Genomic DNA, 22,407 nt, shown 5'->3' on the forward strand with positions numbered 1-22,407 from the left:
ATTTAAGTACGTCTTATGAACGTCAGTAAAAAATAATGTGCAAGCAATTATCTATATAGTTTAAAACGAAGATCTCCAGACAAAACTTTGGCTTTGGTTCCTTTAGAAATCGGGGTTTAATTTTAGGAATTAAAAGATAAAACACTATTTTATGAAAAAATAGTTTTGCGTTCTTTAGTTCAGTTTAAAATTAGTTATAAATGTATCTCCAGTAGTTCCTAAAATTCCTTTATATTACGGGAACTATAATTGTTTGGAAGGTACTCGGGGAATGCCCGCGTTAGTGGAATAAGTCGCATCGTTTGGAGGCCGTAAATGCCAGACCTCGCCGAAAACCTTTAAATATAACCCATTATAAGGAATATTTACGGCGAACTAATAATAGCGGTGACCTAATTTAATATTCAGATCGATGAACAAGATCTTATCTATATTATTGTCACTATAGATTTGGGACTAAATGAGAGTGTGTTAATTTTTAATATCCTGTTTGATTTTTTTCCGGTCGGAGACCAGTAGGTGGGCGTAGGTACAGCTGGATCCACAGAGGAGCCGAAAGCCGGAGCTGAAAGCTGGAGCTGGCGGGAGGTGGCTCAGCACCGCTGGAAGATTCTCATTTCGGATTCCAAGACACTCTTTAGGTCGCAGGGCCAGTGGAGTGAGTGGGAGTGAGTGAGATAAGTTTTAGGGCAGATGATGGTGAGGTGGAGGGAACGCTGGACGCAGAGAGCGGAAAACTGGAAGTACTGGAGCTTAAGGGACAGGCTTATGTCCATCAATGGCCGTCTGTAAGGAAGATAAGTTAATGTTATTGCCAAAAATTGAACCTTGAACCGAGCAAGGCACACTGTAAAAAAAATTACGCAGCCAATGCCTTAAATGTTCGTATTTAATACTATACAATCAAAACGTGTATAAAATAAAAAATGCCGAACAGCCTTCGAAATTTAATTAAAATAAGGCGGACCCTTAATGATTTAAGATCGTTAGGGATGAATGCACTCAAAGCATCATTATCTTCAGATGTGAGGTTCGGCGTTAGTACTAGCGATTAAAGCAGGTAAATAGAGTTCCTGAGGCAATATGATAATTTCTGTTTTCAAGAGCTCGAAAGGAAAAATTCTTAATTTGTATAATTTACTACAGGTATTTCATTCGTTCGATAGTGGTACCGCTTAGCTTCAATACGCCTACTAAGCGCTTCTTATGTTTTCCGTAAAGAACTAAAACTATTCGATACAACGTATAGTTAGGTTTATATTGATTTGGCTTTGGTGTCTAATCTGAGAAGATTATTCGATAATATTATATAGCTTGATATTATAAATCAATAAATGTCGCGTTATTAAAATCATCTAAAACATACACCCTTCTTACATATATTGTTTCTACTTGTTATTAATATAGGGAAGTATGTATTACGGTAAATGTCAAGAAATAATTATATTTCTTAGATTAAAATCATTAGATTATTAATTTGTTAGTATGTGGAAAGGACGCTAGTTTTTGATTGTCATTTAAATTTGAATTCGATTTTTTTGTAGGAAATTTTGGATTTTAAAAGAAATAGGATAACAGTGTTTGTTTTCAAGTAAACAACAAACTCTAAATGTTGTTTCTTAAAATACATATATCAGCAACACTTTTGATATATGTATCATATATCAAATCATATATTATTGTACATCTAGTTATTTGGTCGTTAAAAAAGTCAAAAGTCAAAAATCATTTATTCATATAGGTAACGCAATGTACACTTATGAACGTCAAAAAAAATAAAATATGTATGAAATGCTTCAATTTTACATTTACTGCCAGTTCTCAAATTAAGGGCGTAGAACGGAAGAGAAGAACTGGCAATAAACTCGTTTGACTAAAACTAGTGAATTAAATTTATGACCAACTGTCTTTTTGAAATAATATGCGTAAATACGCTTACTTTTTATTTTAATACGGTCTACATTTTAAGTGATCTTAATTCTTCTTTATTTTCTATGGAAAAGCCCACAAAATCACTCTTGATAAATGCGCTTACAGTGAGGACTCGAATCCTAAGGCAGATATTTCCTTTTACGTTTAGGCAATGCAATTAGAACAAGGGCCACTCAAAAGGGTGGGATGGAATAAAAACGTAAAATCAGAATTACGGACGATAATTAGAAGTGATGACGTGCTTCAAAATGTTTTGTTGATAATATAAATAAAAAATCAAACTTAGCTTATTCGTTTTGTTTATGAAATATACTTTTTAATACTTCCAATTTCCGTAGGTTGGACTTGTACACTACACAATAGACAGTAAGTACAAGTCCATCTTGTGAGTCAAGTGAGCCTTCACAAAGATATTTATTTCGTTTAATACCTGCTTACTGGCGGCGGTCGACGTCCAAATCAAAACTACAGTCAAAATCTATTATAACGACATCGAAGGCATATTTGGTCGTAAAAACCGATACTCGTAACAGCCGATGGCGTTGTTATTAAGTACCTAGTACAATAGAATTCAGCCGGGACCTTTGATTTTGGTCAACCGGTATGTTGTCAAAAAGTCAAAAATCATTTATTCATGTAGGTAACAATAGAGTTGTTCTAAACGATGTCATCGTAAACGGTTTTGACTGTATTCACATGGTATTCCAAATCTTTAATTCACAAAAGAAATATATTTAAAATAGATTACTTATTTACACAGCTTGACGTTGCTTCATAATGTGCAACAGACAATTCTTTTTAGTCTATTGTAAGAGGCACAAAGCATTCCTCAGTTCCCAGGCCATGCGTGGATTTTTGCTTGTAAGCAATTTCAAGCCAGAATTAGGGCCATTGCAAAAATTCACCTTAATTTTAAATCTACTTAACTCGCCGCTGTTTACTAAATCAGCACGAGTAAGCTTTTTATGTTGAAAACTTTTATCCGAACCTATTCATCGGTATAAAGTATCAAAGCTCCATCAGATTCTTACTTATCTAACTTTCTTACTTAGTTCAGCGTCTAGTTAGTAATAACTGTAAGAGCTTTTCCAACGACAGATATAAATATTACACAACTTTATCAAAATCAACTTTTTTAATGATGTGATGATATATGTTTGTTGAATTACAATTGGTCTTGGAATCAGATTTCTGGCTCTATTTCAGATCTGATATTTTTTTCTTACTATGCTAGTATATCAACCATCTGTGCCTGACACACGCCGTCAACTTTTGGATCTAAGGCATGCTGGTTTCCCGATATCTTCCTTGAGCGAATGTAAAATGACCAATAGTCAAAAATGCCAATGGTGCGGACGGGATCGAACCTACGACGCCAGGGATGAGAGTCACACGCTGAAGCTAGGCCAACACTGCTCTAACACATTCTTCACGATTTTTATCTTATAGCGGAAATAGGAACCTAACGAAGGGGGCGATGGCTGGCCATGCGTCATACTCGTGAGCGGGTGCTACTTGTGGTGACGGTTATGTTAGTTATTTCGACTATGTATTTGCCTGTTGTTCCCACGAGAATGTAAGTGCGTGCTTCTGTTTCACATTGCCTACTGCTGATAGAGGACAAATCTTTGTTGTTAATTTATTTTATTATTATTATTATTTACTTAAGATGTCATGTGAAACATGGTGTAATGGCCGCAGCTCCTTACAAACATTGTGTAAAACAAAAAAACTTGGCGATTAAAAAGGGTGGCGGAGAGTTTATTGCCAGTTCTTCTCTTCCGTTCTACGCCCTTGATTTGAGAACTGGTAGTAAATGTAAAATTAGAAGCGTTTTAGTTCTTAAGTGTAGGTTTTTATTACCTATATGAATTAATGATTACCTATATAAAATGATTTGCACGCCGGACCTCATGGTTGTAAGTCGGCTAGACAACACTCCAGCCACTAGGGCAACACTGCCATATCCATGAGTAATATGGGATATATTTCTTTGCATATAATATGTCTAGCCGTGGGAAGACAGGCCGTTGAAATCATGTACAATGAGTATCAGCCCAAGTTAAAACTAAATGTTGAACTACGAAACAACAAAAAGCATCAAAATGTTACGTGTTAAATACAACAAAACATTAAAAGGAACTTGAGAATATGCTAATCGGCTTAGCGGATTTATATGAAGTAAGTCGACTTAAACAAAACTTGGCTAAGTTACGTGTGAAGTTAGCACGTGCGGAAGGAACTTCACACTTGAAACATGTCTTGTGATGTGCGAAATGACAAAACACAGAGTTTTCCATTAAGGAATTTGTCACTGTAATATATACGTCTTATATTCTATAACGCTTGTATAGGGTCATGCATAACTTTTTGACACGTTTGATATATCTTTGAATTTCTCGTTGGTTTTGATATAATAGACGTGCTTCGTTGTGGGTAGTCGTATAAACTAAACGTCCTAATAAATTGTTAATTTATTAGGTGTAAACTGTTCAAAATACGGAAATAAATACATACCTATGTAAGTCTAACATCAAATACAATATATGAGTGGAGTTAAAAGTGCAACTGGAAAATAAAGCAAGATATAACAAGATAACCAAACCTGACCGTTGACAACAACAGGTCAATTTCTGCATAAAAAACCAACAGCAGGACCACTAGCCGAGCACTGTACAGGTTAGTCAAAGCCAAAAATAAATTACTGGTGCTCGAATATAACATAAAGAAACCTACAAAATATTCATAACCTACGAATCATCTGAAAAAATAAATAGAAAATTGTTGATAACGCCATCTGTAAAAAAGGGTTGAAACAATACAGCCAAATCACCCTATTGATTGATTACCTGTAATTGCGCCGCTATTCGCCGTTAGGGGACTCTGTCCACAAAATTAAAATGAATCAGATAAAGCAAAATAATAAGCAACAAACAAAATGTGGCGGATGTAACGAAATACTACCAAAAAGAGAATTCTTAAAATGTTCTTCTTGTCGAAACTATTACGATTTAAATTGTGCTCGCGTATCAATACAGCGTTTTAATGAGGAAATGGATAAAGAATGTAAAGAAAACTGGAAATGTCCAGAATGCTACTTTAAGACGCCAAAACCAACAAATATGAATACCCCAACAAGTGCTAGAGCCTGTGAGGGAATACAATCGGAGAATACACCGTCTCAGAGCTCAAATATAACAATACGTAAACCTAAAATTCCTAACAACGATTCAATTAATTCTGAAGATTTAAGCATACTAGGAGACACGCTAAACTCGCATCTCACTGAAGCCATTCAAAGCCAAAACGAACAGACTAAATGAATATTGGAAAACCTAAAAGAAATGTTAGACACACAATTAAAGAATAATAATAAGTCAATAATAACTGAATTGCGAGCCACAATTCAGGGAGAAATAAACCAAGCAATAGACAAATTCAGAGAAGAAATTAGAAGCGGTACTATTTACTTAAAAAAAGAAAATTCACTAAGAAAACTTGAAATTGGGGAAATTCGCAATACCATAGAAAAGCTGACAAAAGAAAATGAAAACATAAAAAACGAATTAAAAAAATTGACAACCAGTCTCGGTAGTCTCTCTAGTATGGCAACATCAACTACAGATAACCCGGAAAAAAATAACAATAGGACGATAGTTCTATATGGCTTGCATGAATACTACAAAGAGCACGAAGACGATACACATAATAGAGTAATAGATATTTTTCGAGATATTCTTAATATTGATTTAACAGGATACATTGAGGAAACACGTAGAGTAGGAAAATATACTTATGATTACAATCGTCCCCTAATTATTGAACTCATAAGCAAACGAACGGTAAAATTTATACTAGAAAACACTAATTACTTCAAGGGAACTGGATTATCTGTCATTGAATTTTTGGATAAGAACGCAAGACGAGAAAGGAAAATTATGAGGGAACAAATGATTAAGGCACGAAAAAATGGACAACATGCTATTATTAAAAATAACCAACTTTATATTGAGAGAAAATTAATAAAAATAAAACTCGACAACGCTAACAATTCATCCGAAGAACAGATGACTCACTACAACGAGACTGAAAGATACAGTACTGACCAACCTGGTCAATCAGCCTTGCCTAATTATGACGCCTACCAACAACACTCTAACAACAATTCCTTTCGCAAAACCAGATATAGTTCTAAAAATCCTCTACCAAAATTTCCAGAGTCTTTACAATAAACAAAGTACATTAGAAGCCTTCATCGATCAAGACCCAACATTTCAAGCAATATGTATTTCAGAATCTTGGCTTTCTCAAGCCAAATTAGATTTAATAAAATTTACAGGGTACAAAACTGCAGCATCCTTCTGTCGCGAGAAAAGGATTGGAGGCGGCGTCTGTATACTTCTGCAAGAGCACATCGAATGTACTGAAATACGAGATATAAGTAACCTATCAACGGAATATGTCCTTGAAGCATGCGCCACTTACCTGATTAAAGAAGACATTTTACTGGTAACTGTATACTGGAATGGAAGGAGTGAGAACATATTTTATGATATTATAAATTTAATCTTAAAATATATTAATAAACATTATTCTAAGTCCAAAGTAGTAATAGGAGGAGACTTTAATATAAACATGCTCGAAAATACACCAAAAACTACACAATTTTTAGAACTTATGCTAGAAAACAGATTAACCCAACACATTAAGGAAGCAACACACTTTACACAAACTTCATCAACATGTCTAGATCTAATATTTACAAATTTCATTGACAAAAACTTACACATATCAGTAAAGGACTTCGGATTTACAAATCATCTATCTACAGTCTTAAATATTAAAATACCAAAGCTCTCAAAGAATAATAAATGGTTTATAACTAAAAGATTATATAATGATAAAAATATAAACCTTTTTAAGTCACAACTTGCTGAAATAAATTGGTGTGATGTAATTAAAGAAAATAATAATATAAATGAAAACTATAATGCATTTCATAACATGATGACAAATACTTTAAATAAATGTATACCCAAAACAAAAATAAACCTCAAAACTACACCAAAAAAATACTGGCTAACTAAAGGTATAAAAAGGTCATCTAAAAATAAAAGATTATTAAAAACATTTATATTAAAAAATAATAACAAAATACTATCAGAATACTATAAAAAGTATGAAAAGCTACTTAAAACTATTGTAAATAATTCCAAAAAACTTAATTACATAAAAAAAATGAAAAAGTCTAATAATGTCATAAAAACAATGTGGAATGTAATAAATGAGCGGACGAATAAAAAACCATTTAAGGAAAAACATAACGTAGAACTACAGATTAACAACGTAAAATATACAGAACCAAAACAAGTAGCTAACGCCTTCAATAACTTTTTCGCAACTATCGGAGAGACTGTAACTTCTTCACCGTCACTATCGCACGCTCGCCATTCTTCATATCAAGCAGAGCATACTTTTTTTCTCAGACCTGTGCAACCCCTAGAAATATTTAATATATTAAAAAACCTCAAAAACAAACATAGTCATGGAATTGACGAACTTCCCCCAACTCTCTTCAGAGAATGTGCAGAACTGCTGACCATGCCTCTATGTATGTTAATAGATCAATCATTTAGTGAAAGCATTTTCCCAGACTTATTGAAAATTTCTATAGTTAAGCCCATTCATAAAAAGAATTTAAAAACAAATCCCAATAATTACCGCCCAATTGCCCTTTTACCAACAGCTTCGAAGATATTTGAAAAAGTTATGTGCGATCGCATCTATCAGTTTTGTGAAAAATTTAAACTATTCGATGAGTCCCAAAACGGCTTTCGAAGACATAGATCAACCACATTGTCCGTCTTTAAATATATTCAAGGAGCACTTGACATTATTAATGACAAACAATACGCAATAGGATTATTACTCGACATGACGAAAGCATATGACAAAGTTCAATTTGACATACTATTAGATAAACTATACAATATTGGAATTCGCGGTGACACTCATGAGTGGTTCAAATCATATTTATTCAATAGACAACAGCAAGTTGAAATAGAACATTTCGATCACAAATCTTGCGAAATTCAACACATTAGATCTGAAAATAGAAGGCTGAAAGCTTCAATTCCTCAAGGAAGCGTGATAGGATGCCTTCTATTTTTGATCTACATAAATGACCTTCCTAAAGTGATGCATGAGCCATGTATTTTGTTTGCTGATGACATTTCGATATTGATATCAGGCGAAAATAAATTAGAAATTAACACAAAACTACAAATGACTATAGATAAAGCGGATAGCTGGCTAAGACTACATAATCTGGAAATAAACTACGAAAAAACTAAACTTATGACATTCCATCCCTATCAAAAAACTCAAATTGACATAAAATTAACTTATAATGGTTATAACATAGAAAAGGTTCAAAAGTTCACACTATTAGGTTTAGACATAGACTCCCATATAGACTGGAAGTCTCATGTAAATAAGGTTAAATTAAAACTGTCTCGATTCGCATACGCACTTCGCGAAATTAAAAAATCCACAGATATGAAAACAGCTCTAGTCACCTACTACTCATATGCTTACTCCTGGTTAAGCTATGGTGTTATCTTATGGGGTAGCAGTGTAGATGCCACTGCCGTATTTACAAGCCAAAAAAAACTTCTGAGAATTTTAGTTAATATAGGAAATACTGACTCATGCAAGCCCCACTTCATTCGGAACAATATTCTTACTCTACCTGGCATATATATACTTGAAACATGTAAATTTATTCGCAAATATCCTAATATGTATAAAAAAAGGGAAGATACAAAAACCCTTTACTCATTAAGACCTTCTCGTAAAAACCAACTGATTCCACCTACATCCAGACTAAAGTTACATCAATCAGGACCATTGACCTCCTCCATAAAAATATATAACAAATTACCAGAAAATTTGAAGAATGAAACAAATAACCTGAGGTTTACCAAATTTCTAAAGGAATTATTATATAAGAAATGTTATTACACTGTTACAGAGTATCTGACTGATAGATTTTAATTTTTTTATAAAAGTTAAGTTTATAAATAATGTTAAGTACCTTTTCGCAACGTAAAACCAAAGTAAATATACCAAATAAATAATGTATCTTATAAGAATAGGAATGTATAAGAATATAATGAAATATAATAAAGCATGCCCTTTTAAAACATTGCTGTGCCTAGCCAAGGTCCTTATTCATTATTTTGATTAATTATGTACATAAGGAATGCAATAAAGTTTGAGTTTGAGTTTGAGTTTGAGTTAGACACTTGAAATGTTTTCGATATTTTCCAATTTTATTTATTAATACCGCTCTCGAATCTATATTATTTATTAAACGTTTGTGCGCGAACTATTTGTACTACTTAAAGGAAAAGTATTAGTTATACACACCTTTCCTATTATTGCTATATTTAATGTTTCCTTATGACGCGCGCCTTTTTTATCTTGTTAAATACTCAGGGATTGTAGTTAAAAATTGTCAACGGCCTTGTTCTGTGTTATATTTTTTTTTGTAGCGGGCGTGGTTAATAATACAGTGGTGTTGCAAATGTCTGTGGATGTCCGAAGACTGCATTTGTTTCTTTATTTCTACAAGTAGGTAATCAGCGTTAAAACAGTGTCGGTATCACAACCCATGGCCTCAAACTTGTGAGTCTGTTACGTGGTCACTTTTTTTCTAGTAGGCAAGTGGGTGATCAGAGTTCTATGCCTGACACACGCTGTCTACTTTTCTAAGGCATTTGGGTTTGTTTTAGGCCGTACGAGCGAATGTTAAGTACACACATGGAAAAAAGAGTTCGACGCAGAACCGGTGTTCAAACCTACGAGCTCTAGGATGAGAGTTACGTTCATGGCAACACTACGTAATAACAGTCCGTAGCTGTTTTCAAAGATATTCCGAAACATTCCTACTTAGGGTTCTCCAAGAAAATAACGTACCAATTCGTTAAAAGCCGACAATGCACTCGCGACCCTTTGGTCAGTGAGTGTCTATTAGCAGCGGTATGACTTTATAACAGCATACGAGTATATATATGCATATATATATAAACGTTAATACCTTTATCCTTTATCATTAATAAGACACATTTATACATACAGTAATTCCCCTCTAACGCGGTAGACCCGGACCGGGTTATAGGAAATTGCGTAATAGTAATAATTCTCGTAAAACCGTTTATTTGAATAATTCAAAAACTAGGAACACGAATTTAATAAAGTTTTTATTTTAATTTTTTAACAACACAAATGAAACAGGTGAAAAGGTACGCAAAACTAATTTTCTCTGACTTTATAAATCATTATAAATTTCACATAACAGCAATATAACTTGAGAAATATCCGCGTTATAGCGGCGAATACCACGTTATATCAGTCGTGGACATCGCGTTATAGGGGATACTGTAAACTGTAACTGACTCGTAACTTTATAAATAAATCAGTTGTTTCGAATTGATAAATGAGTCGTAGTCTGTAAGGCTATATCGTGACGTCACTGATCGACTACATAATACCTTTAGTATGTGCACTCTAGTGGCAAATTGGTTGTCGACAGAGCTTTATAACCTCACTGTGTCACCTGTAGAGGCTGATAACGTAAAGTGGTGCGAAAAATTGAATTTTAGCCTTTGTGCGAATATACGAACATTCTAATTATATTTCTTTTCGCTTTACTTATGGCAAGAGCCTTTTGAAATAAAATTTAGGTCTGGGTCTCAGATTTATGTATCTGTTTAGTGATCATTTGTCAAACTAATAGGCAAGTAGGTGATCAGAGTTCTATGCCTGACGCACGCCGTCGACTTTTCGGGTCTAAGTCAAGCCGGTGAGAAATCACGATGTTTTCCTTCACCGTTCGAGCGAATGTTAAATGGGCACATAGAAAGAAAGTCCATTGGTGCACAGCCAGGGATCGTACCTACGATCTCATGGATGAGTGTCGCACGTTTAAGCCACTAGGCCAACACTGTTCACCCTTTCTATAAAAAAATACAAAATCCTACATTTAAAAGATTCTCCCGTCCGGATTTAAAAGAGTTCCTTTCGCCGTAGGCATTCTAAAGAACCTCTAAAAGAATCTTATTTACGTTGTTAATACGAAATCCATTAAAAACCTCATCACGTCGCGGGTGTATTTAAAATGACATTAACATTTAAATCGAGCTTTACGATTTTCCAAGATGGCGTCCGTGACGTTAAAGCGCGTAATAGTCGTGTAATATACGCACTTTCTGTAAAATTCCTTTACAAATGCTATCGTCACTTGTTTTGGGTAGTCACTGGGGCGAGTTAAGAAGCTAAAATTGATAATAGCATATACTTTTAAACCTATTTAAAAGTTTCAATTATATTGATATATCGCAGATTTGAGCGATTAATATAAATATATAGTTCACATTTTATTAATTCGTTTAATAGACACATTGACAATAATTTACAACCTGTAAGATGTCTGTGGTGTTGTTATGTGCGTGGTGTTGCCATTGAGAAATGATATTGTATCCTCTTATTATATAATCTATGACATATAGTTCCATTCTTGTCATTGTTTTGTTTTACTTTAATTTTCATTGTTTTGTGTCTTGTTGTTGTTATTGTATTGTTTTTTATTTAATAAATGTTAATATATTACCCTGATGTGTGTTTTATTGATTTATATTTTCAATGGGGATTCACTATTCCAACCTTAAGGGAGAATTCTCGATCAGTTAAACCACTGACTTGCCAGCCATATCAATATTATATACTCATCGACCGATAACATTTTAATCACACAATGTGTCACCATTGATTATAGTCGCAGATTATATTTGACGCTACACGCTTTGCTAGTAATGCAAACACAGCGTCGCGGTACATTTAGTGCTCAATGAAAGCGTTATAAAATTAAATTTGGAATTTAATTTCCCCATTCGAATGCAAGAAAGGTGTTTTTTGGTGCCGCTGCGAGACAATTTCGTCCTATTATTAAAACCGAGACGCTCATTTAAAATTAAATATCAAACATCCCTCTTTGAAATATTTGAATGAAATTGAACGTTTGTGATAAACAATTTACGTTGAGATTACGAATTGCTATTTCGGCAATCCTAAATATTCAGAAATATTTGAATTTTGCTGGAAACAATAAGAGTTAATTGTAACACGTTTAACTGACATCAAAAAAAAATCAGAAAGGTATTTTTAAATTTAATGATACAATATGGTATGGTAAAATTTAACATACAATTTTGTTACTTTACAAGTTCGAATTTCGAATTCAGATTTAGTTATTAAACCGTGGATATGTTTGTCAGAGATTATGTAAAAAGAGAACACAATGTCATTAATTGTTTTATTAGAATGGCAACACCACGCAATATATAATATAATCTGCGTCATGTATTATTAAATAAATACGCAATAAGACTAATTAGGGGCCTAATTTTTGATGTTATCCCTTTCACGTTATCCGCCATTTTACCTTGAAACAGAGTATTGTCTATTTCTTTTTCTATAGACATCAGAACAGCGTCACAGCTGAATACCGTTAATGAAACTTTTTGGTTAAATCACAGGCCACACGCAACCCTCGTTTACCAATTCAAAAATGGAAAACAATTGGAATTTCGAACGTCAACTGTTTGATTCGGGCGGGAAGCGTCGAGGCGTGCGGTGCGACTGAGCGTCCCCGTCTGACGTCGGTATGCGGGCACAAAGGTACAATTCGGATAAAATGGATATGATAATCAATACGGGTATTATATTAAATTTCCATATAATACAATCAATAACTCTTTACAGACTTGTATAGTCGTATTATACTTGATTAACATGTCCTACTTCTATAAATTATTTAAATCCTCGAATGAAGGACGAAGAAATTAATGACATATATGGCTTATTATTTATATTATGTAATCTTACTGCTACACATATCCATATTATAAAAGACTCTTAGATATATAAAGCCAAAACAGTATACATTGATAAACAAAATATATGAAACAGAAAACATAAGTAAATTGAAAATAAATATTAAACAAACGATTTGTTTAACGTATGGTCCACTTTTAGATTAAATATTTAAATCAATTATTTAAAAGGCCAGCAGCGCATCTCTCATTCCCTCTCATTCTCTCAGCCCTCTGGCATTGAGAGTGTACATGGGCGGTGGTATTAACATCGGGTGAGCCTCCTGCCCATTTGCCCGTTTTTTCTATTAAAAAAAATACTCAAATGATTGTATATAAGAAAAAAAATGACAGACACTTGTTTTGTGATATATAAATCATACTGCAAAATTTCTTATATGACTTTATGTCCTATAACCCCCAGATGGGGCAGAGGGCGTTCACAGTGAATCTCCATCGCGTTCTGTCTAGAGCCTCGTATTTCATCTCCAAGTCTTTATGGCTCTCTTCGCTTCATCTGCTACGACGACGGGCGATATATACGTTTATAATACGTAAACCCTTCCCTATACAGGCAATTAACAGATCAATTATCAGATTGACGTTACGAAAGAGTTTTTATATGATTTAACTATTTTCAATCGTTTGTTTTTTTATTTTGTTTTAATTTATTTTATTATTTATTACTTAAGATGTCATGTGGAATATGGTGTAATGGTTGCAGCTCCTTACAAACGTTGTGTAAAACAAAAAACTTGGCGATTAAAAAGAGTGGCGGAGATTTTAATGCCAGTTCTTCTCTTCCGTTCTACGCCCTTGATTGGGCTGGCAGTAAATGTAAAATTAGAAGCTTTGAATGTATATTTCTTTTTTGACGTTCATAAGTGTACATTGTGTTACTTACATGAATAAATGATTTTTGACTTCGACTTTCAATATCTTTAAATGCAACATCCACAGATTCCTTCATCCCCGCACTGTCGGCTGTACGGCTTGTCACTCATCTGACATCCCCTATTCTATATCGTACATTTCTACTAGTTACACCAGTCCAAATTAATATCCCGTGACGCACAAGAAACTAAAAGAAAAACCACCCGACTGTGATCTTTAGTAACGGAGATGTAGGGGAGTATTATTGTAGTAATTTTAATAAAAATAATGTGTGTTAAAAGGGTATATGTATGTATTGTATTATTTTTAGCCATATTATTTCTAGGAAACATTTTTTAGTTCAATAAAAATAATTATCTACAATAATAAAAAATAGGAGTTGATCGTAGAGGGGTGAAAATTAGACATTGCATGTATTTTGCTGTATCATAAAAAAATAAAAACAAAAAAATCTAAAGAATAAAAAAAATTGGGGTTTTAAGATAGTTACCCCTTATCACTTAGGGGGTTGAAAGATAGATAGTAGTACGTTCCTAGGCCAGTAACGCACTTGAAAGGAATGTCCATGGCGTTATCACATCAGATGAGGCCTCTTAGCCTGTTCTGTATAAAAAATTAAACATACAATTAACTATGTGGTTAAACAACAAATAAATTACAGTTAACACACAAAAACAATATTATCCAAACAATTACAATGTGTCCAACATTATTTTGTATACTTCATATATCTATAAACTTACTAGCTGGTGCCCTTTCCATCATACATTACATATGTGTAACTCTAGCGGTTTTGGCAGCGCACACCAGAATAGCTCGCAGATGGTAGATTTTTTCCTACCTACTTGACATTTTAGACAATTCACACAATATATTTTAAAATTGTAGCCTATGTGTTATTCTGATGTATTAGCTATGTTATTGTAAAGTTTCATTACAATCGATTCTGTAGTTTTTACGTGAAAGAGTAACAAACATCCATCCCTCGCTTTCGCGTTTATAATATTAGTAAAATGATATAATAACATTCATTTGTTTTTTAATTATACCACCTCTATAATATATGTTCTTACATAAGTGAAATCAAGGTCCTTCAATATACAAGTAAACTATATCTCGTATATCGAAGTTAGAATCCCTATTATAGTGTACAAGAGTGGACAAGGCGTGTTGGCACGCACTAGATTGTAGTCGTGTTCTGCATTAACTTTTATGATGTATAGAGCTAGGACATACAAGTTCTGAATTGTTAAATAATAATGATTTATTTATTAACACAATATAAAAATTTAACATAATTATATGTAAATGAGGGCAACTGGCGGCCTAATGTCAACCACTGTGAGAGAAAAAAGAGATATTAGGTAGACAAGAAGTGCAAAAAACATATTACATATAGTTATTAAGACTAAACAGGAACAAAAACCAAACTAAAATAAAAAAGGATACATGAAAAATAAAAAGTGCACATGAATCACGATAATTTTAGATCAGTCTCACGTCAGTTTGTAGTTAGTACGAAGGTTAGGCATACGATTTGGACGGGTAATGTTTGTACAGAAGAAATTTAAAGGAAGAAAGAGAAGGAGCTAAGGGAATAGAGACGGGAAGTGAATTCCATAGCCTAACTGCAGATACCTTAAAGGATTCGCCTTGAAAAAGTTATGAGATGGGATTTCAAGGGTATAGTTTTCGGAAGAGCGTAAGCTACAGTTATGGGCTCCCAAAAATTTAGGAAATCCCAATAATTAGGAAGGAGTTTTAGGGTTGAACAGGATGGAATTTAAGTGATATTTATTTAAGCAGACAATCATAAGTCCATATGGTTTTATTGTGTTAAACAATATTATCCTAAATATTATATTGTAGTAGCTTTAAAGTATTCAATCATAAAATAAAAAGGGCTCCAAAAAATCCAGCATTTCCGCTGTTACAGCCAGCATACTGTGAGGGCTTACGCACGTGCCTAGGCAGAGATACTGCTCACTCGCGCATCGTAGCGTAAATACACCCGCAGAACCAAACATTGTGAACAAGTGAATAACGCAAAAGAAGTATATTCGTGATATTAGAAACCTAAAGTACTTTGGTATTGACAAAAATATTTTAAAGTCATGGTTGGACGGTGAGGTTGTGTAAAAAATATTCGTTCTCCACTACCGTATTATTCTAAAGTCTTAAAAGTAATGACACAAATGTACAATGGACCGTAATGGAAACTAAACGAAAACGTTTAAAATCTCATTGCGAGGTTGTAACATAGTCTTGTTTGACTTGCAAATAATTTTTACGCTTTATGTCGTTCAGTTTTGTTTTCATTTTTGTCAAATAATAAGTATTATTAGTATTTGTTCACTTTGAAGTAGAGCTTCGTGTGCCGTGGTTCAATGCACGGGCAAATTAAAGATTAAGTTGGCACCTGGTAGATAGTACCGGTGACCCCAGAGCTGGCGATTTCCTCGCTCAACGATAAAGTATCGCGAGAAAATGCTGCCAGCGTTAAAGGTACACTGCCACAGGGACCAAACTTTTTAAATTTGTTTTAATTTTTTTATAATTACTATGTAGGTTAAGGAAAAGCTTAAGACAATTTAGAAGGTATATATTTAGAAGGAAACAGCCGGTGGTACATGCAGTGCAGACGGATTTAGAGAAGGCCTTTGCAAGTTATAGGGCATATGCCATATAGATACCATGGAATTAATAGTGTTATATAGATGATACAATAATAAATGTGTTTGAATATATCTAGTATCAGAAATAAAGGCTTTTATCATTATTAAGTATTAAACAAATAAATTAAGTATATCCAGATTATCAGATATCAGATTTTAATTGGGATGACCAATGGTGGCGTGTATATCGTTCGTAGATATTAAGGTTTTCATGTAAATAAAAATACATTTTTTGGAATGAAAAATAAAGTTCATTAAACATTATCCACTGTCTGCGATGTCTCAATGTTTCGAATACTTTGTTACGAAGTTAGCGAGAGGCTATAATTACGCGTCAATTAAGAAACTGAAGGCTTTAAAGATATTCTTATAAGAGGATTAAAAATCGTTTTATAATAAAATAAAAATGCTATCCTATTAATGTATCCTTTTATGAATAACAAATCAACACATGCCTTCTAATGTATCCCCATCTTAACTCCAACCAAGTCAAATTGGTTTTGCCATTTATGATACTTGTATTCAATACCGGCGATTGTTTTATTTTATAGCTGTGTTCACACTGCACCACATCGCCTTAATAAATATTTATTGGACTCTTGATATTGGATTATCGGAGGCTTTTATCAAGTGTAGGTTGAATATCATACGAGGTTAATATGTAAACATTGAACATCACAAGATTTTTTTAAAAAACAGCGTGTTTAATAAGATAAGGTACCAGCTTATTTGCAAGTGTAACTAAATGAACTATATTCGTGAATATAAAATGAGTATCTAATAGGAAAGTAGGTGATCAGCCTCCTGTGCCTGACACATGCCGTCGATTTTTTGGGTCAAAGCCGGTTTCCACACGACTGTTTCCTTCATCGTTTCAGCGAATGTTAAATGCGCACATAGAATGAAAGTACATTGGAGCACAGCCGGGGATCGAACCTACGATCTGGGGATTAGAGTCACACGCTGAAGCCACTAGGCCAACACTGCTCGTTATGTATAGATGATGATAGATTTTATATAGTTCACTCTTTTTATTCGCCAAGTTTTTGTTTTACACAATGTTTGCAACCATTACACCATGTTCCACATGACATCTTAAGTAATTAATAGTTTATTAATAATAATAAAATACATTAAAAACACGATATATACCGTACGGATTCGGGAGTCCTACTAAGGGCTATAACTCTACTCAGAACCCTAATCTTAGTTTCTCTCAGAAACATGCTGGTCTCACGATGTTTATTCAATCAGTAAGTAGAACTGTACAAATAAGTGATGCATGCTAAAGTTTTGAATACACAACCTTAACTATTACAGGGTGCAACATTGGGGCCACATAGTTTCTGTATGTATAGATATGATGAAACACGAGATGTTATAATTAATTAGAGTACCGTGTTATATAATAAAGCGAATCGCCACCAGCAAATCTGTTTACAGTGGATATCAGACATTGCAAGGCTCTGTGATGATATTATTAATTCACGTAACGAAATCCAGGGCTGTAATTTATTCTCATGCAATATACAAGAGGCGTAATTTAAATACTTCTCGAACATTAAATGTAATAATTAACTCGGGAGTAATTGGTAGCTTTAAAATTAACATGAAATTATACCAGTTGATTTAACATTGGAATACTCTTATACTAATTATATAGGCTATATTTAATTTAAAAAATACAATTTAAATCGATTGTTTATATATAATTATTTTGGTTTCTAGGGCACAACGTGTTTATTTAGTTGGCTTCAGATATTTCTCAAAATCCGCGGGCTTTATTATAAAGATAACACTATTATTATTGCTGTATAGATAAATAACCTAGATACCGACTGCAGCGCCATCTGCCGGGCCGAATTGTGAATCTAAACCATCAAGGCGCCACCCAAACACATACAAAAAAAATATTCAAACCGTTTAAGAGGAGTTCAGTGACATACACGTACAGTAGAATTATATATACATATAAAGATAATAAGTCCCAAATATGTAAAATATTTGTATTCAATAATCCGTCTATTTTAAAAAGAAACTACTAAACATTCCTCAAGTCAGTTCTGCGTTCCGTCACATTATAATGTATTATATGCCGTAGGAATCCGGCCCTGTCTGCCGCAACTGGGCAAGCTATTGAACAGCAAGCTCTGTCAATAATTGAGGAGGCATCCAGTTATGGCCGATATTGAAACGCAACTAGTTCAATACAACTGAGTCGGTGCTTAGACACGGTATTGATTATATCGCTTAAGTTGCAATTATTGCTTCTCAAGTGACAATATTGCTCGTAAACTAAACTCAATTTATGGAATTCTGCTATTGATTTTGGGTAGATTTGAATAGTGTCTTCTTTACACATACATTGCGTATGTATGATGATTGCGTATGCACATGATACGCACACATACATACACACGTGATGGAGTATCACAGGCCAGAAAAAAAATTGTTCACGTATGAAGAGCAAGGTTTCCCACACAACTATTAATTAGATTGATATTTTAGAACAATCTTCCAACTTACCGCAACTTTGTTTATTATAATATATGCTCTTAATGAGGTTTATGTTTCTATTTAATTTTAGTTTTTTTTTCCTAGTTATTATTTATCTTTTGTTTTTTTTTGTGGTTGCTTATGTTCTAATATAATTGATGTCAATGTGTGTAAAATTTGTGACATCATATTTTCTTGTATAATTTTATGCATGCACGTTGTTTTAAAACTTATAAATAAATAAATTGATTACTTGCTGAAATTATAATATTTATCGTACTTCTTGATCAATTAGTACATACTTAAATACATATGTTATAAACAAATATAACATATGTATTTTGTTGGTATGTAACAAATAAACTCAAAGTAATTGAGAAAATTCAAAATTTTACATTATTAATATATACAAAATATAAAATAAAATTTTCTTAGTTAAGTTCCAAATTAAGTAAAACAATATAGTAAATAATTTAGTCGTAATAAGTGGAAACACAGTAGTTTCGAGATCCAATGAAACAATTTGCTAATTACCGAAAAAGAATATATTTTTAAATTTAGAACAGTAACTAACTAAAACAAAATAATGATGAAAGTACTGTTTGTTCTGATTTTATATAAACTTGTCGCCTACATTACCTGGCCCCCAGGCTCCATCAAGTGAAGGGCATCACATGTGGCGTCACTTTAATATTAATGGAAAACCCATACTATGCATGATTTTCTTTACATTTCCATATTGTTATGCAAAGATAGTCAATTGTATATTTCTCGCCTAAGGCTATATTGTAAATTGTTCTTATATATTGAACGGACATTGCAACTTGAATATGATTGAAAATACATTTTTAATCTTATGCCGTCGTGTTCACGTAGATGTCCATGCATAGGGTTGTTTCTCGCCATACACCATGGTGAGGGGGCCGATGACCATGCGACGTGCTCGAACGGGTGCTATTTGTGGTAAGTGTTCGGACTTGTATCGGTGTATGTACGGCTGTAAATTAATTATTTGCTGCCTTAAATTACTATGTTTTGGATATAGTCTAGCTCTTAAATTACTGTCTAGCTGATAAATGTGAAACGTTTAATTTTCTCTTTCATGTATTCATATTTTTTATTTAACTACAATTATTAACTCCTTTATTATGTGGTGAAGCCACCAGCTTACAATTTTTGTTAAAGATTGTCTTCTCGTCCGTTCTACGCTCTCCATTCGAGCTGTAAATGTAAATTTAGTAGCAATTTTTTTTACTAATGTTCATAAGTGTACATTAAGTTACATAAATAAATTATATATTGAGTCACGTGATATCAGCAATTGCAGTAATGTGAAACGTATGATTAGAGCTCTTAGAATTTTTAATACGCTTAAACTTTGCGCTTTGGTAGTCAATTTTAAAGATAATATATCCAACCATCAAAAAGCGCGTACACAATCTTCATTGTCGTATCTTGATTGCTGTTTCATTATGTAAGATCGCCATACTAAGCGTCTTTTACGGTTTTTTCACCCTCCCGTATGCTTTAAGAGTCGAATTTCGACTTGGGTAATGCATTCTTTTAAAAATCATCTATGTGCATCTAGGCTATAATTTTTTGTAGTACAGTTATAAAAATTCAAACAATAAAACTTTTATTGCGAACATAAATTCAGTGGAGGATGTTATTAAAAATTCAATTGATTTTCCTATTCACGACGCAGTCTTGGGGTAAAGATCACCCGATAATAGTGAAACTTGATCCTGTCGAGATAATAAAAACTTTAGCGTCTGAATCTTCCTTGAAATATCTACGAAAATTGGCTGATGTCTTTGCTAAGAAAGCCGCTGAGAAATTTGTCAGCGAAATAAAAAATAAAAACTATGACCTGCTTCACAATAATCACGAGTTTTTGAACGAGTAAGTGGATATTAAACATACTTTGAAATACTAACTGCGACTCCAATTTCTCTCGCTATCCAACAAATTATGTAAAAAAGAATGTATTTTTTATTATTGGCTATGTGACCTCTTGTCATCAAGATTCTATAACTTATAGTTGTTTTTTTAATATTACTGAAAAAGTTTATTTGTTTGGTAGAACATGCTACAGGAGCTAGGGGTTTAAATTGAATTTTTTATGTTGGATATTAGTCCAGGAAGGCATACTGTATAATAATGTCATTAATGTAGCTAAATAGCGGGCACAGCTAAAATTATATAAAGTAAAAGCAAGTGCTAAAATCAGTTATAACTGTATCTGTGAACATAATTTAAAAATTCTTATTTAAGAATTAGGCCAACTAGGCGCAGGATTCGTATTTCAATATAAGCGTGGCGTAGAAAAAACTAGTAAAACTATTTAAGATAAACATTTCCATCATAGACATTTTTATAACTCCAGCGGTTTTGGCAGCGCACGCCAGAATAGCTCGCAAATGTTTCCTACTTACTTGATATTTTGGACAATTCAGACAATATCTTCATAAATTTTAGCCTATGTGTTAGTCTGATGTATATGCTATATTATTGTAAAGATTCATAAAAATCCATTTAGTTATTTTTTCAAACTTTTCGCGCTATCTGGATAATAATTTAACTTCTGCCTCGTAATTAGCTACATATATGCATTAATTGTCACTCATTAACCCTAGTAATTAGCCTTTACATATTTGTTTATACCTATTATTATTATGTTTTTTGTTTAGATTTTACTTCATTCTTGATAAAGTTAGTGTAACATGTAATTTTATGTTGTCTTTTGTTAATAATTTATGTACTTTTTGTACAAAACCCTCTGTATCTCTTTCTTATTTTATTGTTCCAAGGGGTTGCCTGGAGGAAATCGCTTGTTAGCGATAAGGCCGCCCGTTGACTAATAACTTATGTAACCTGCTTTTTTATATGTATGCTTTTGTATAAGTGTTAAATAAATGAATAATTTAATATGATTGTTTGAAATATGTTATTTCGTAGGCCACGTACTACTAAAGATAAACATCAGAATGCTGTATTGGATGAGGAAAAGGCGCTTGAACTTCTAGAAAAGCCATCCCCAGATGGGGACAATTTGGACTTTGAACAATTGGACTCGACCAAAGAAAACGAGGTGCCCGCAAATACGAAACCTATACCCGTTTACAGTTTGATGAAAGTAAATGGAAAATATGTTAGAAGATTCTTAGGGATGTTATGAATATAACTAAATGCATTTTTTATTTTATTATCTCTTTTCCTGAGGCAAACTATTTAATGGACTGTCTGAACCCAATAACCTATCTCAATCCATAATCCACCATCTGAGATAATAATCTTAGATGTTGTAAAACGTGTGCCAATAACCAATCGACGGATTGTAATAGCCATCTGTCGATACAAGCTATACATGAGAGGTCGTCGACTGTCACGGTCTGATCTCAGATTGTCTCAATTTGAGATTGTGGATTGATTATTGGGTTCGGGCGTAAAAATGCCAAGACAATTGGTAGTTTTAA

At 33.3% G+C, this 22,407-nt stretch overlaps 1 protein-coding gene across 1 annotated transcript; it reads left to right on the forward strand.

Annotated features, from left to right (window-relative positions):
• The first annotated feature begins 20,546 nt into the window (after positions 1-20,546).
• Positions 20,547-22,129, forward strand: LOC125060478. The gene is made up of 2 exons (XM_047665399.1): positions 20,547-20,833; positions 21,890-22,129. Exons 1-2 carry the CDS (start codon positions 20,595-20,597, stop codon positions 22,107-22,109), a joined length of 459 nt encoding a protein of 152 aa, XP_047521355.1. The 5' UTR covers positions 20,547-20,594; the 3' UTR covers positions 22,110-22,129.
• The last annotated feature ends 278 nt before the right edge of the window (positions 22,130-22,407 follow it).

The sequence above is a fragment of the Pieris napi genome, chromosome 21 (genome assembly GCF_905475465.1).
Source record: "Pieris napi chromosome 21, ilPieNapi1.2, whole genome shotgun sequence".
NCBI lineage: Eukaryota > Metazoa > Arthropoda > Insecta > Lepidoptera > Pieridae > Pieris > Pieris napi.

Excerpts from the sequence above, each read along its gene's own strand:
- LOC125060478 (XM_047665399.1), top strand. The coding sequence starts at position 20,595 with ATGTTATTAAAAATTCAATTGATTTTCCTATTCACGACGCAGTCTTGG. Across the intron at positions 20,834-21,889 it reads AATCACGAGTTTTTGAACGA|GCCACGTACTACTAAAGATA; the intron begins GTAAGTGGATAT and ends GTTATTTCGTAG.